This window comes from Somniosus microcephalus, chromosome 7, assembly GCF_052327205.1.
Source record: "Somniosus microcephalus isolate GS21.2 chromosome 7, FLI_Smic_1.0, whole genome shotgun sequence".
Lineage (NCBI taxonomy): Eukaryota > Metazoa > Chordata > Chondrichthyes > Squaliformes > Somniosidae > Somniosus > Somniosus microcephalus.
In genome coordinates, this window is record NC_140993.1 from 19,955,069 (window position 1) to 19,970,426 (window position 15,358).

General features: G+C 43.9%; 1 protein-coding gene across 4 annotated transcripts in view; it reads left to right on the forward strand.

The window, feature by feature from the left end:
• vps13b (vacuolar protein sorting 13 homolog B) overlaps window positions 1-15,358 on the forward strand; it is a 1,087,794-nt gene that overhangs the window by 983,505 nt on the left and 88,931 nt on the right. For all 4 annotated transcript variants that reach the window (XM_085992288.1, XM_085992290.1, XM_085992289.1 and 1 more), the window contains exons 44-45: window positions 9,439-9,594; window positions 11,836-12,102. In XM_085992288.1, coding sequence (XP_085848414.1) covers window positions 9,439-9,594; window positions 11,836-12,102 — 423 coding nt within the window. The remainder of the gene's footprint in view (window positions 1-9,438; window positions 9,595-11,835; window positions 12,103-15,358) is intronic.

Consider the following 15,358-nt stretch of genomic DNA (forward strand, 5'->3'; position numbering starts at 1 on the left):
CTATCTATGCCCCTCATCATTTTGTACACCTCAATCAGGTCCCCCCTCAGCCTTCTTTGCTCCAAGGAAAACAACCCCAGCCTGTTTAGTCTTTCTTCATAGCTGAGGCGCTCCATCCCAGGTAACATCCTGGTGAATCTTCTCTGCACCCTCTCCAAAGCAATCACATCCTTCCTGTAGTGAGGTGACCAGAACTGCACACAGTACTCCAGCTGTGGCCTCACCAGCGTTTTGTACAGCTCCATCATAACCTCCCTGCTCTTATATTCTATGCCTCGGCTAATGAAGGCAAGTATCCCATATGCCTTTTTAACCACCTTATCTACCTGTTCCGCTGCCTTCAGAGATCTATGTACATGTACACCAAGGTCCCTCTGACCCTCTGTACTTCCTAGGGTCCTACCACTCATTGTGTATTCCCTTGCCTTATTTGTCCGTCCAAAATGCATCACCTCGCACTTTTCAGGGTTAAATTCCATTTGCCACTTTTCCGCCCATCTGACCAACCCGTTTATATCGTCCTGTAGCCTGAGGCTTTCCTCCTCGCAATTTACCACCCCACCAATTTTCGTGTCATCTGCGAACTTAATGATCATACCTTTTACATTCTCATCCAAATCATTTATGTAGATCACAAACAACAAGGGACCCAGCACCGATCCCTGAGGTACCCCACTGGACACAGGCTTCCAGTCACAAAAGCAACCTTCGACCATCACCCTCTGCCTCCTGCCACTCAGCCAGTTTAGGATCCAACGCGCCAAGGCACCCTGGATCCCATGGGCTCTTACCTTCTTGACCAGTCTCCTATGCGGGACTTTGTCAAAAGCTTTACTGAAGTCCATGTAAACCACATCCACAGCATTTCCCTCATCCACCCCCCTAGTCACCCCCTCGAAAAATTCAATCAGATTTGTCAGACATGATTTACCCTTGACAAAGCCATGCTGACTATCCCCGATTAATCCTTGCCTCTCCAAGTGGAGACTAATTTTGTCCCTCAGAATTTTTTCCAATAATTTCCCTGCCACTGATGTTAGGCTCACTGGCCTGTAATTCCCTGGTTTATCCCTGCTACCCTTCTTGTATAATGGTACTACATTAGCTGTTCTCCAGTCCTCTGGTACATCCCCTGTGGCCAGAGAGGTTCTGAAAATTTGTGCCAGAGCCCCTGCAATCTCCTCCTTTGCCTCCCACAGCAGCCTGGGATACATCTCGTCCGGGCCTGGGGATTTATCCACTTTTTGGCCTGCTAAAACCGCTAGCACCTCCTCCATCTCGATGCTAATATGTTCAAGTATGCCACAGTCCCCTTGCCCGATTTCTGTGTCTGCATCGTCTTTCTCCATAGTGAACACAGATGCAAAAAATTCATTTAAAACCCCGCCTACATCATCTGGCTCTACACACAGATTGCCACTTTGGTCCCTAATGGGCCCTACCCTTTCCCTGGTTATCCTCTTGCCCTTAATATACTTATAAAACATCTTAGGATTTTCCTTTATTTTGCTCGCCAGTGTTATTTCATGGCCCCTCCTCGCCCTCCTAATTTCTTTTTTAAGTATGCCCCTGCACTTTTTATACTCCTCTAGGGCTTCTTCCGTCTTTAGTCTTTTGTAACTGCCAAAAGCCCCCCTTTTATTTCTAATGCATTTTTGTATATCCCTTGTCATCCAAGGTTCCCTTTGCTTGTTGGTCCCACCCTTGACCTTTACAGGAACATGTTGGCGTTGTACACTCTCTATTTCCCTTCTGAAAGTCTCCCACTGTTTTGATGTGGATTTTCCTATAAGTAGCTGCTCTTAGTCCACTTTGGCCAGATCCTGCCTTATCATATTAAAATCGGCCTTCCCCCAATTTAGAACCCTTATTTCCGGGCCGTCTTTGTCTTTTTCCATGACCACCTTAAATCTCACCGAATTATGGTCACTGTCGCCAAAATGCTCTCCTACTGATACTTCCACCACTTGCCCGGCTACATTCCCCAGAATTAGGTCCAGTACCGCCCCCTCTCTTGTAGGACTTTCTACATGTTGGCTCAAAAAGCTGTCCTGGATGCACTTTAAGAATTCTGCACCCTCTAAGCCTTTCACACTCTGACTATCCCAATTTATATTGGGGAAGTTGAAATCCCCCACTATTATTACCCTATTATTTTCACACTTCTCTGAGATTTGCCTACATATCTGTTCCTCTATCTCCCCCTGACTGTTTGGGGGCCTATAGTACACTCCCAGCAAAGTGCTTGCCCCCTTTTTGTTTTTAAGTTCTACCCATATGGCCTCATTAGAGGAACCCGCTAATATATCATCCCTCCTTACAGCAGTAATTGACTCCTTAGTTAATATTGCAACACCCCCTCCCCTTTTACACCCCCCTCTGTCTCGCCTGAAGATTCTATACCCCGGAATATTGAGCTGCCAGTCCTGACCCTCCCTCAACCATGTCTCCGTGATAGCAACAATATCGTACTCCCATGTGTTCAACAACAACTTCAGTTCATCCACCTTATTTGCAAGACTCCTTGCATTAAAATAAATGCCTTCCAGCCCTGCCATATTCCCTTTTGCCTTCACATATTTGCTCTGCCTTCCCAACCGACTTGTTTTTTCCTCTGTATTTGGCTGTAAATCACCCCCTACTATAGCTCCACTCTGTACCCCATCCCCCTGCCAAGTTAGTTTAAACCCCCCCCCAGCAGTGCTAGCAAACATCCCCGCAAGGATATTGGTTCCCCTCTGGTTCAGGTGTAAACCGTCCGACTTGTACAAGTCCCACCTTTCCCAGAAGCAGACCCAGTGATCCAGGAAACTAAAGCCCTCCCCCCTGCACCATCCCTTTAGCCACGCATTCATCTGTTCTATCTTCCTATTCCTATACCCACGCGCACGTGGCACTGGGAGTAATCCCGAGATTACAACCTTTGAGGTCCTGCTCTTTAATCCTTCACCTAGCTCCCTAAATTCTTGCTGCAGGACCTCATCCCTCTTTTTACCTATGTCGTTGGTACCAATGTGGACCACGACCTCTGGCTGTTCACCCTCCCCCTCCAGAATGCCCTGCAGCCGCTCAGTGATATCCTTGACCCTGGCACCAGGGAGGCAACAAACCATCCTGGATTCACGTCTACGGCCACAGAAACGCCTATCTGTTCCCCTTACTATAGAATCCCCTACCACTATTGCTCTCCCACTCTTTTTCCCCCCTTCCTGGGCAGCAGGAGCACCCCCAGTGCCAGGAAGTTGGCTGCTGCTGCCTTCCTCTGGTGAGTCATCCCCCTCAACAGTATCCAAAGCGGTATACTTGTTTGAGAGGGGAATGGTCACAGGGGTCTCCTGCACTACCTGCCTGCTTCTATTGCTCCGCCTGGTGGTCACCCATTTCCTGTCTTCCTGTGCAGCCCTTCCCTGCGGTGTGACCAACTCACTAAACGTGCTATCCACGACCCTCTCAGCATCGTGAATGCTCAACAACCCATCCACCCGCAGCTCCAGCGCCTCAATGCGGTCTGCTAGTAGCTGCAGATAGATGCATCTCTGGCACACGTGGTCATCAGGGGCACCGGGGTCCCTGAATTCCCACATAGAGCAAGAGGAGCATATCACGGGGCTGGGCTCTCCTGGCATGACCTTCCCTTTAATTAATTTAAATTAATTTACTATCACCAATTAAAAATATCTCTAAGGCGCTTGTATAGTCTACCAACAGTCCCTGCTACACCAGAAAAGACCCTAGTAACTATAAACTACAGAGTTAAAGTTTAAAAAAGAGAAATACTCACCAACCAATCACTTACCTGCTCCCTGGTGACGTCACACTCTGATTACTTTTTACCTCTCTCCTCTGCTGTTGATTTGGTGCGCCTCTGCTGAATCCGCCGGTTTTAAGTGCCGCCGGTCGCGCTGCTGCTCTCCCACAGGTCCAAGCTCTCTGACCTCGCCTCTGCTGAATCCGCCGGTTTTAAGTGCCGCCGGTCGCGCTGCTGCTCTCCCACAGGTCCAAGCTCTCTGACCTCGCCTCTGCTGAATCCGCCGGTTTTAAGTGCCGCCGGCCGCGCTGCTGCTCTCCCACAGGTCCAAGTTTCCCGGCAGCTGCGACTCCCTCCCCATAAATATCGGGGCCTATGTCTCCACTTCCCCCGCTTTTCGAAGAAGTTCACTTTTCTATTAGCCTGTCTTTTCTCTTTGTAGATGAGTTATGCTTTTAATATTGCTGATTTTAATTTTTGTTAATTTTAATTTTTATCCCTATTAGTCCAGCAGCAAAATGATAAATGCTTAAAAATATTTTGCCATCATTGATTGAATCAGGTTTCCTCAAAGTTTTGTTACTTTTTACTAGCACTGATTGGCACAGTGAAGCTAGATAGAAAGAACATAACCATAAAGATCTTTCAGCTCCTATCATTCTTTATGCAGTTGGTAACTCCTGAAGGAGATGACTAGTTATCATTGGAAGAGGTATTCAAGAACAACCTCCTTTCATAATTCATTTTGATTTAAAGACTCCTGGTGGAGACATCACAAGTCAGTAGGACTGCAATCAATAAAAATTGTCTCCCGCGTCGCTTCATACCAGTGGAGATCTCCTTCCATAATAAAATGTGATTGATCTATTCCACGAGTAGGAAGACTTGCTTTTTCCATTAAGATTTCAGTGAAAAGGAAATGGATTTTTAACAAAAATTACAAATGGGACTTACTGTAAAGAAAATCAGACCAGAATGGTCTCCGTAAAGTACTTGACATGTCCTTGTATTAGCCTATCCTGTCCTTAAAATATGCTTCTTTTTGGACATAGAACACTCCCCAAACGCAACGGGGAACAAATGTTTCATAAATTGCATAATATTCCAGGGCTACATCAAAAGGAATTATACATTTCGTTCATGAAGCAGTATTGAATTAAACACTCGACTCCATTATGAGGTAATGTACACACTGGCTCAAAGCGAGGCTACAGGCCAAGGTATTTCTGCACTAGCAGGGGAGGCTTTTTAAAAAAAAATATCCCAAGCACCCCAGCTTATAATGGACTGTGTTTAAAAACATATAAACTGTCCTGGACACACGGTGAGGGTAAAATGTTTCTTAAGCAGAGATTATGATGAGAAACTGCGAAATGTATAATTCCTTTTGATGCAGCCCTGGAATATTATGCAATTTATGAAACATTTGTTCCCCGTTGTGTTTGGGGAGTGTTCTATATCCAACCATATCTGAATAAATGCTGCTATCTTTGATTCAGACAGGGGAAAAAACAGAGGGTTTTATGCATGAGGGCAGTAAAAGCATAGGAAAGTATGAATAAGAAAAAAAAAATGTTTGGCCCATTAGCCTTGATGTTTTTAACAGCATGTGTCAATTTGAACTACCATGGACTCTTGCACAGCTTATTTAATATACTGAAGTAGGTAAATAAACAAGATAAAACATCTGAGGAGATGAAACTCTCTTGAAACTTCTCCTTGACCATTGAGTGAATTCTCCAGGCTATCAATCTATCTTACAGTTTACGTTAGTCAACCCTGACTGGTTGTGCTCCATTAATGACATTTCCCAGCAGGACTGTTTCTGAAGAGTATTCTATCATCACTGCTTACTGCAGGGGCAGAGACCTCCAATGGTGCAGAAACGTAAGCCTCTTGTTGCATCACCATCCTTTAAGATGCTCCTTAAAAGCTACCTCTTTGACCAAGCTTTTGGTCACCTGTCCTAATTCAGGAAACTTTTTTTTATCCGGGACCAACGTGGTGCCGGTTGATCAAAAAGTCCGGATTACAGAGAGGTATACTTACCAAGGTACGAGAGCCCCGTACATGGCCACAGGTGCAGGAGCCCCGGTTACACAGCACTTGTGCAGGAGTCCCGGTTACACGGCCACAGATCCAGGAACCCCGGTTACATGGCCACTAATATATAGTAAAACTTACCTGAACCTACTCCTGAATTTTGCCGGTTAAGAGAGTTTCCTGTATCTCCTTATGTGGCTCCGTGTCAAATTCTGTTTGATAATCGCTCCTGTGAAGCGTCTTTAAACGTTAAAGGCGCTATATAAAAGCAAGTTGTTGTTGTTAAAGCATAGTGTTGCTGTTTTAATGTTAGTCCAACAGTCATCAAGTCTTCATAGACTCTTACAGCACAGAGGGTGGCCATTTGGCCCATCGTGCCTGTGCCGTTCCTTTGAAAGAGCTCTCCAATGAGTCCCACTCCCCCTTCTCTTTCCCCATAGTCCTGCAATTTTCTCCCCTTCAAGTATTTATCCAATTCCCTTTTTGAAAGTCACTATTGAATCTGCTCCCACCGCCCTTTCAGGCAGCGCATTCCAGATCACAACAACTCGCTGCGTAAACAAAATTTCTTCTCCTCTCGCCTCAGGCTCTTTTGCCAGTCACCATCATGTTAAATGATGCCTTTTGGCCAATTGTCCAATGTCCCACTAATGCTATTGCAAATCACAAATCCTACACTTGCACCCTAGATACGGTGGTGGGACCTTGAGAGCCTCCATGAACAGCAGGGCTGTACAGCAGATCATTCATGCAACCTTACCCCACATGCCCGTACTACCCATTAACAGTCTCGAATTTAAATTGAAAATACGAGCCGTGCTTAACCAACATAAATTAAATTAATAAATATCCTTTAACTCTAAAAAGCTTTTATTACTTCCAATGTAAATTTTCCCCACTGCTACTAGTTTATCTAATCGAAACATTCAGGCTTTTACAGTCTACATGATCCCATCTATTTTCTTTCTCTGCTGATTTTCTAACTGGGTCGAATGGATCCAACTGCTGTGGCTGTTTTTCTTTGACATTAACTAATATTTATAAATTAAACAAATTAATTGCACACAGACTTACGTGCAGGAGAGCCGTGCGCTTGGCCAAGTGCGCCTTGAAGCTATTGAAATGCAGCGAAGCCTTTTGCTGTTGGTGGTGTTGGTTTCCAGAATTGACTGACTAGTCATATTTGGAATTGAAATGGCAATTATATTTTTAGGCTTTCCAAAATTATTATAGCTTTAGCTATTTTACTAGCTACTATAACATAATAAACCCATTAAGATTTTTTTTTTAAACTGCCTACAACTCGATTGTTTTGTTGGGATTGTGAAATATTATACATAGCTCTCTCTGCAGTCTGCTTAATATATATATATACACCCCTGTAGTCTATCCCCAATAAATAACAATTAATAACCCCCAGGTAGCGATCATAATTTGAAAAGTATGCTTTGTGGTCCCGACATCTTTTGCCCTAAGCAGAGTGTTTAAAACAATGGCTCGGATTTTGCGGTAAAAATAATGGTGAGGCTGTCAGCGCTCACCGTTATTAAAGAGTAAAATCGGACAGCAACTTCTGGTAACCGCACATGCGCAGTTGCCGAGTTGCCCTGCTCCTTCACAAGCTTCGCTATACCAGAATCTCGGCCAGAGACTCGCCATTGAAATACCTGAAACGGCGTGAAGTTGCTGTACTTACGTAATAGATACCCACTAAACACACCAGAAAAAGTTAGGACTTGTCCATTCCAGTGTAAGTCTCAATTACTGCCAAACAACCTCTCTGGCACTGAAAATTAACTTTTTCAAGTGTGGAGTCTCATTCTTTTTTAACATTTTTTATTTTTTTAAATCTCAAACAATATTTAAAATATGATGGAAAAGAAACATAGAAGATAGGAGCAGGAGTAGGCCATTCGGCCCCTCGAGCCTGCTCCGCCATTTAATGAGATCATGGCTGATCATCCAAGGACAGGGTACTGAATTAACATTTTTTCTTTGTGTCTCTTTTATCTCTCTCTCGCTCTCTTAATCCCATCTTTCTTTCCCTCTCCTTATTTTGCTTTCTGTACATGATTTAGCTTTGCATTAAATATTCTGACTGACACTTCCTGGTTCAGACTCTGCATGTTTCAGTAAGGATTCTTCAATCTGATTGATTGGTTAAGGAGTTACACTGTTGCTTGACCTGTTCACGGGTCCAAGATCCCTTCTAGAGGGTGCTGCGCCAAAAAGGATTTCCAATCACAGCAAGTACCAGTGCATAAGCCCATAGAAAGACTGTGGGCAAGTGTAATGAATGGCTGGCCATTCGCCGCTGACCGCAAAATCCGGGCCAGTATTACTCAATTGATTTAGTGTAATTTGGGCCATAACAGTTCAGCTGTGACTATTTTCATTTTGGCTTGATTGTAGTGAAAGCATCAGAAGTCGTCATATGTTAAAACAGAATGGCTGCTCAGTACCTACCAAAGCTGAGAGAGAGATTCTGCTTTGCTGTCGATGCTATGCAGATTGACAGCAAACGCATACATCAAGAAGCATAATTTCCATCTCTTGATGCTAACTGGGAGTCAAGTCACAAATACTAAACCATTTTTGACTAAGTTTAGGAGTGCAATAGAACTCAACTAGTACTGGATCAAGAAGCAAACTGTGGTGTCTGATCAAGAATCTAGGAGCTCAAACTGTTTTAATTGCCACTCTGCCTGATAGAGAAGTTTGCTGCTGATGCACTAAGGAGATGTCTGAGCAGTAGATCTGGGCTCATGAATTGTTGTAATCTTATCAGCTGTGGATAACCTCTTCACCGAAAGGTTATCCTGCCAGGACTGAAATACAAAACTGAGGTTGGAGTAAATGTCATTAATTCACATTCATTGGTACCTAAACTACCTTCAACATGGCTGAGACAGAAGGTTGTGGGTTCAAGTCCCTAAGACCTGAGCACAAAAATCTAGGCTGACACTCCAGTGCAGTACTGAGGGAGTGCTGCGCTGTGGGAGGTGCCGTCTTTCAGATGAGACATTAAACGAGCTTTCTCAAGTGGACGTAAAAGATCGAAGAAGAGCACAGGGGAGTTATCTCTGGTGTTCTAGAAATATTTATCCTCAGTGAACATCACAAAACACAGATTATCTGGTCATTATCACATTGCTGTTTGTGGGAGCTTGCTGTGCGCAAATTGGCTGCTGGGTTTCCCACATTACAACAGTGACTCCACTTCAAAAAGTACTTCATTGGCTGTAAAGCACTTTGGGATGTCCGGTGGTCATGAAAGGCGCTATATAAATGCAAGTCTTTCTTTTTACCTGCTTTAAGTCACTGCAAGGATAGCATTCAGTACCAACATGGCTTATTGTTATTAGTTCATGTTTAAATGGGGCAATATATGAATGGTTCTGGTTCCACTGCAGCTTATGCACAGGTAGCACAGCAGTTACACTGGTGCCGTGGCAAAGTACACCTCTCCTCAAATTGATTGATCAGTTTATTTTTAAATGTTACGCATTGTTTATATGTTACCACCCTATAAATAGATTGAAACAAATAATTTTTGGAGAAAACTGTAACTGCCATAAAATGTTGTGGGTTGCACTGTTTTATCCGAGACCATTTGTCAATACAAACATGCTCATTGTTCTGTGCAGCTGTTACACATCTGTATCGAGGGCTGGGGGAACTGGCGCTGGTCCGAGCCCTTCAGCGTGGACAACATAGGCACATTTGTTAGAAGTATCCAGTACAAGGGAAGAACAGCATCACTGATCATCAAAGTGCAGCCACTTAACAGTGTGCAAAAACAAGTAAGTTTCTTTCATGTGGTTGCATATGAAGGCCAACCATTTTTGTAAAATATATCGCAACCCTTTAAATACAGAAGAGAAATGTTGGAGTTTGTGGTCTAGAAATATGTTTTCCATTTTATTCTGTTTTTCGAGAAGAGCTGTCTTTCAAAGCCGAGGCTGAATATTTTAAAGATGGAAGAGACGAAAAAAAAATTGTATGCTTTGTTTTCAATAAAGACATAAATAAGTTGGGCCTTTTGAAAGATATTGTTGAATACAGCACAGCAAATGCTAAACAGTCCTGCTTAATCTTAAATCACTAGTTGCTGCGTTTGTTGTACTAATTCTACTGACGTCATGAGCATAGAATCATAGAAATTTATGGCACAGAAAGAGGCCATTCGGCCCATAATCTAATAACATGCTGTGTGAAAAATGTCTTCTAACTTAGGTTGACCGTATGGCCCCGTTTTTCGGGGACAGTCGCCGGATTAGGTAATATGTCCCCGGGCTAATGCTGTCCCCGGAAAAGTTCCCGGTTCAGAAAACGCGTCCCCGTCCCCTTTGTTTTTTTAAACGCAAATGGACAACCCCCCCGCCGGAGGGGAGATTCTCAGCCCGTTCCCACCCAGTTTGAACTTGGGATCAGAGTCCAGGAGCCGGTTGAACGGAGGCGGCGATGGTGGCCCCGCCTTCCCACAATGCAGTGCGGCAGAGAAAAGATCCCATCGGTAGCTCGGGCCGCACTGCACTCTGGGGAATTGAATCACCTGACCCCCCCCCCCCCCCCCCGTGTTTCGGGCAATAGTGACTGGCCGGAGGGTGGAATCTTTAAAATGCGCGGGAGAAGTTGAGAGCGCAGTGAGAACTGGTGGCTGGTGCATCGTGTGGTTTTGTTTAAGCTGCATAAGGCACGACCTAAATTCTCCCACTGGGAAGAGGTTTCTGGAACCTTCTGAGACAGGGTGTTTCACACCTTATATGGAAAATCTCAGTCTGTTTGGAACAGATTTAAAATTGAGAAATTAAAATTTAGAGTATTCAGGGACGAGTATAGATGGTATAGCACTATTGCCAGAATGCACGCAAGATTCGAGATTCGGTGTAAAGTGAAAATGCCGTTGTCTCTACCCATATTCCACTAGCAGAAGCAACAAAGTCGTCATGCCGGTTTTCTTGAAACGCGTCCTGGCTACATGGGTGTGCCCCCACCCTTGTGTGTCCCCAGATTCGGTTTAGAAAATATGGTCGCCCTATTCTAACTTCCTCTTCATTCTTCTAGTCATAATTCTGAGTTTTTGCCCCTTTATTGTCGATTTGCCAACCACTGGAAGCAATCTTTCATTATTTACCCTCTCAAAACCCTTTGTAATTTTGAAAACCTCCATCAGACTCCCATTTAACCTTCCCTACAGTGAAAAAAGCTCCAGTTTTTTAAATCCTTTCCTCACAACTATATCCTCTATTTGGAGCATTCTTCACCTGATCCTTTCTGTGGCTCCAATAGCCTTGCTGTAGTGGGATGCCCAGAACTATACACATTACTCGAAACGGCACTCCTTAGCGCAGAGAAGGTTAAGGGGAGGTTTGACAAAGGTGTTCAAAATCGTGATGGGTTTTGATAGAGTAAATAAGGAGAAACTGTTTGCAGCGGCAGAACAGTCGGTAACTAGAGGACACAGATTTAAGGTAATTAGCAAAAGCACCAGTGGCGAGCTGAGGAGAAATTTGTTTATGCAGCGAGTTGTTCTGATCTGGAATGCACTGCCTGAAAGGGCGGTGGAAGCAGATTCAATAATAACATTCAAAAGGAAATTGGATAAACACTTCACGAGGGAAATTTTTACAGGGTTATAGGGGAGTGGGATTAATTGGAGAGCTCTTTCAAAGAGCCGGCACAGGCACGATGGGCCGAATGGCCTCCTTCTGTGCTGTATGATTCTATGGTAAATCAGAAGGGGATAGCTGCAAAATGAACAGTATCCATAGTGTCAATGTTTAAATATCTGTGCTCTGTAATAAGCTGATTTTCAAAATGCAACTTGGAATCTGGTTTAGTACCTTATGCACAATACACAAGAATGATTGGCGTAATCTCAAAATAATCCATATGTATTAGAAGGTGTACTAAGTCCATGATTATTATATGCAATATTGTCTTCAAGAGATGTGAAGCATTTTGGTTTTTTTTTTGCTGGTTTTCTGTGTTTTACCTTTCAGCCCAGACATGCAACAGTGTTTGATATTGTTCCCTTTCAGATAATTATTTGTGGAAGACAAGCCATTTGCAGTTACTTAAACCAGGATGTAGAACTGAAGGTGGTGCAGCATTGCAGTGGACAGGATGGACAAGTGTCGATCAAAGAACATTTTAGCTGCTTGCCGTCGAATCAGAAGATACCATCTTTTGTCCTCGAGAACACAGAGTTCACTGAGTTTTGCGTCAGGGTTACAGGGAATGACACGGGCTGGTCACCAGATGTGTGTCTAGTGTCCCTTCATTCCGATGACAGCACAGTCATTCAGGTATTGAAATCAACCGGATCACTAGAAATGAACAAAAGAACAGGAGGAGGCCATTCAGCCCCTCGAGCCTGTTCCGCCATTAGATCACGGCTGATCTGTATCTTAACTCCATCTACCCGCCTTGGTTTCGTAACCCTTAATACCCTTGCCCAACAAAAATCTATCAATCTCAGTTTTGAAATTTTCAGTTGACCCCCAGCCTCAACAGCTTTTTGGGGGGGCGAGAGTTCCAGACTTCCACTACCCTTTGTGTCAAGAAGTGCTTCCTGACATCAGTGGTCAGGGACAGGAGGGTGTGACTGCGAGTCAGGAAGGTATGGGGACCCAGGATGTAGTGATGGAGGAGCCTTAGCCCCCAACAGGTACGAAGTATGGATGAGCAAAAGGACTGCGGGGAGCACCGTGGTACAGGGGGCCATCTAAGTAGGGGGAGAAGGAAGGAATGTTGTAGTAATAGGGGACTGTATAGCCAGGGGGATAGATACTGTTCTCTGCAGCCGCGAAAGAGAGTCCCGAAGGCTGTGTTGCCTGCCCGGTGCCAGGGTTAAGGATATCTCCTCACGGCTGGAGAAGAACTTGGAGTGGGAGGGGGAGGATCCAGTTGTCGTGGTCCATGTAGGAACCAATGATATAGGTGGAACTAAGAATGAGGTTCTGCTGAGAAAGCTTGAGCAGCTTGGGTGTAAATTAATAAGCAGAACCTCGAGGGTAATAATCTCTGGATTACTACCTGAGCTTTGCGCAAATTGGCATAGTGTTAAGCAGATCAGAGAGTTAAATGCATGGCTCAAGGAGTGGTGTGGGAGGAAGGGGTTTCAATCATGGGGCATTGGCACCAGTACTGGGGAAAAGAGCGAGCTGTTCCGTCAATCGGGCTCCACTTAAACCGGGTGGGGACCAGCGTCCTGGCGAATCGAATAACTAGGGCTGTAGATAGGGCTTTAAACTAAAAAAGGGGGGGAGGGGTCAGGTGAGGGGCAATTGAGAAATCTAAAGAGGACGGTCAAGGCAATAGAGCAGTGTAACAATTTGGGTAAAAATAAGCAGAGTGTGGCAGGAAGGGACAGAGAGTTTAACGGTAGCAGCGCCGCAGAGAATAAGGTCAAAGCAGGGAATAATGGTAAAAAAATTTAAATTAAAGGCTCTTTATCTGAATGCATGAAGCATTCGTAATAAGATAGATGAACTAGTGGCACAAATAAAGATAAATGGGTTTGATCTAATAGCCATTACAGAGACGTGGTTGCAAGATGACCAAGGTTGGGAACTACCAGGGTACTTGACGTTTCGAAAAGACAGGCAGAATGGAAAAGGAGGAGGAGTAGCCATGATAATAAAGGAAGACATAAAGACAGTAGAGAGAAAGGATCTTGGCTTGGAAGATCAGGAAGTAGAATCCGTATGGGTGGAGATAAGGAATAACAAGGGGCAGAAAACACTGGTGGGAGTAGTATATAGGCCCGCTAACAGTAGCTATACCGTTGGACAGAATATTAATCAAGAAATTGTAGGAGCTTATAACAAAGGTAATGCAATAATCATGGGGGACTTCAATCTTTATATAGACTGGACAAATCAAATTGGCAAAGGTAGTCTGGAGGACGAGTTCATGGAATGCATTCGGGACAGTTTCCTAGAACAATACACCATGGAACCAACCAGGGAACAGGCTATTTAAATCTTGTATTGTGTAACGAGACACGGTTAATTAGCAATCTCATAGTAAAGGATCCTCTGGGGAGGCGGTGGCGTAGTGGTTATGTCACTAGACTAGTAAGCCAGAGGCTCAGTCAAATGCTCTGAGGATATGGGCTCAAATCCCACCACGGCAGCTGGTGGAATTTAAATTCAATTCAATTTAATTCTGGAATTAAATGTTAGTCTTAGTAATGGCGACCATGATACCATTGTCGATTGTTGCAAAAACCCATCTGGTTCACTAATGTCCTTTAGGGAAGGAAATCTGCCGTCCTTACCTGGTCTGGCCTGCATGTGACTCCAGACCCACAGCAATGTGGTTGACTCTTAATGCCCTCTGAAATGGCCTAGCAAGCCCCACTCAGTTGTAAACAACTGCTACGAAAAACAATCCTAACAGCACTGTGGGTGTACCTACACCATATGGACTGCAGCAGTTCAAGAAGACGGCTCACCACCATCTTCTCAAGGGCAGTTAGGGATGGGCACTAAATGCAGGCCTAGCCAGCGAGGCCCACATCCCATCAATGAATTTAAAAAAAAGTGTGATCATAATATGATAGAATTTCACATTAAGTTTGAGAGTGACTTGCCTAAGTCCGAAACTCGAGTAAATAAAGCCAATTACATAGGTATGAGGGGCGAGTTGGCTATGGTAGATTGGAAAAATAGATTAAAAGGTAAGGCGGTAGATAAGCAGTGGCTAGCATTTAAAGAAATATTTCATAATTCTCAATAAATATACATTCCATTGAGAAACAAAAACTCCACAGGAAAAGTGATCCAACCCTGGCTAACTAAAGAAATTAAGGATAGCATTAGATTGAAAGAAGGAGCTCATAATGTTGCCAAGAATAGTAATAAGCCTGAGGATTGGGAGAGTTTCAGAAACCAGCAAAGGTTGACCAAAAAATTGATAAAAAGGGGGTAAAAATTAATATGAGTGAAAACTAGCAAGAAATATAAAAACATTGTAAGAGCTTCTACAAGTATGTAAAAAGGGATAGAGTAGCAAAAGTAAACGTTGCTCCCTTAGAGTCTGAGACAGGAGAAATTATTATGGGGAATAAGGACATGGCAGAAACGTTAGGAAACAAATATTTTGTATCTGTCTTCACAGTAGAAGACTCAAAAAGCATACCAAAAATGGTGGGGAACCAAGGGTCTAATGAGGGTGAGGAACTTAACGTAATTAATATAAGTCGAGAAAAAGTATTAGAGAAACTAATGAGACTAAAAGCTGACAAATTCCCCGGACCTGACAGCCTACAGCCTAGGGTTCTAAAAGAGGCGGCTGAAGACATAGTGCGTGCATTGGTTTTGATCTTCCAAAATTCCCTAGATTCTAGAACGGTCCCAGCAGATTGGAAGGTCGCAAATGTAACACCACTATTCAAGAAAGGAGGGAGAGAGAAAACGGGGAACTACAGACCAGTTAGCCTGACATAAGTCGTCGGGGAAAATGCTGGAATCCATTGTTAAGGAAGTGGTATCAGGGCACTTAGAAAATCATAACATGATTAGGCAAAGTCAACATGGTTTTATGAAAGGGAAATCA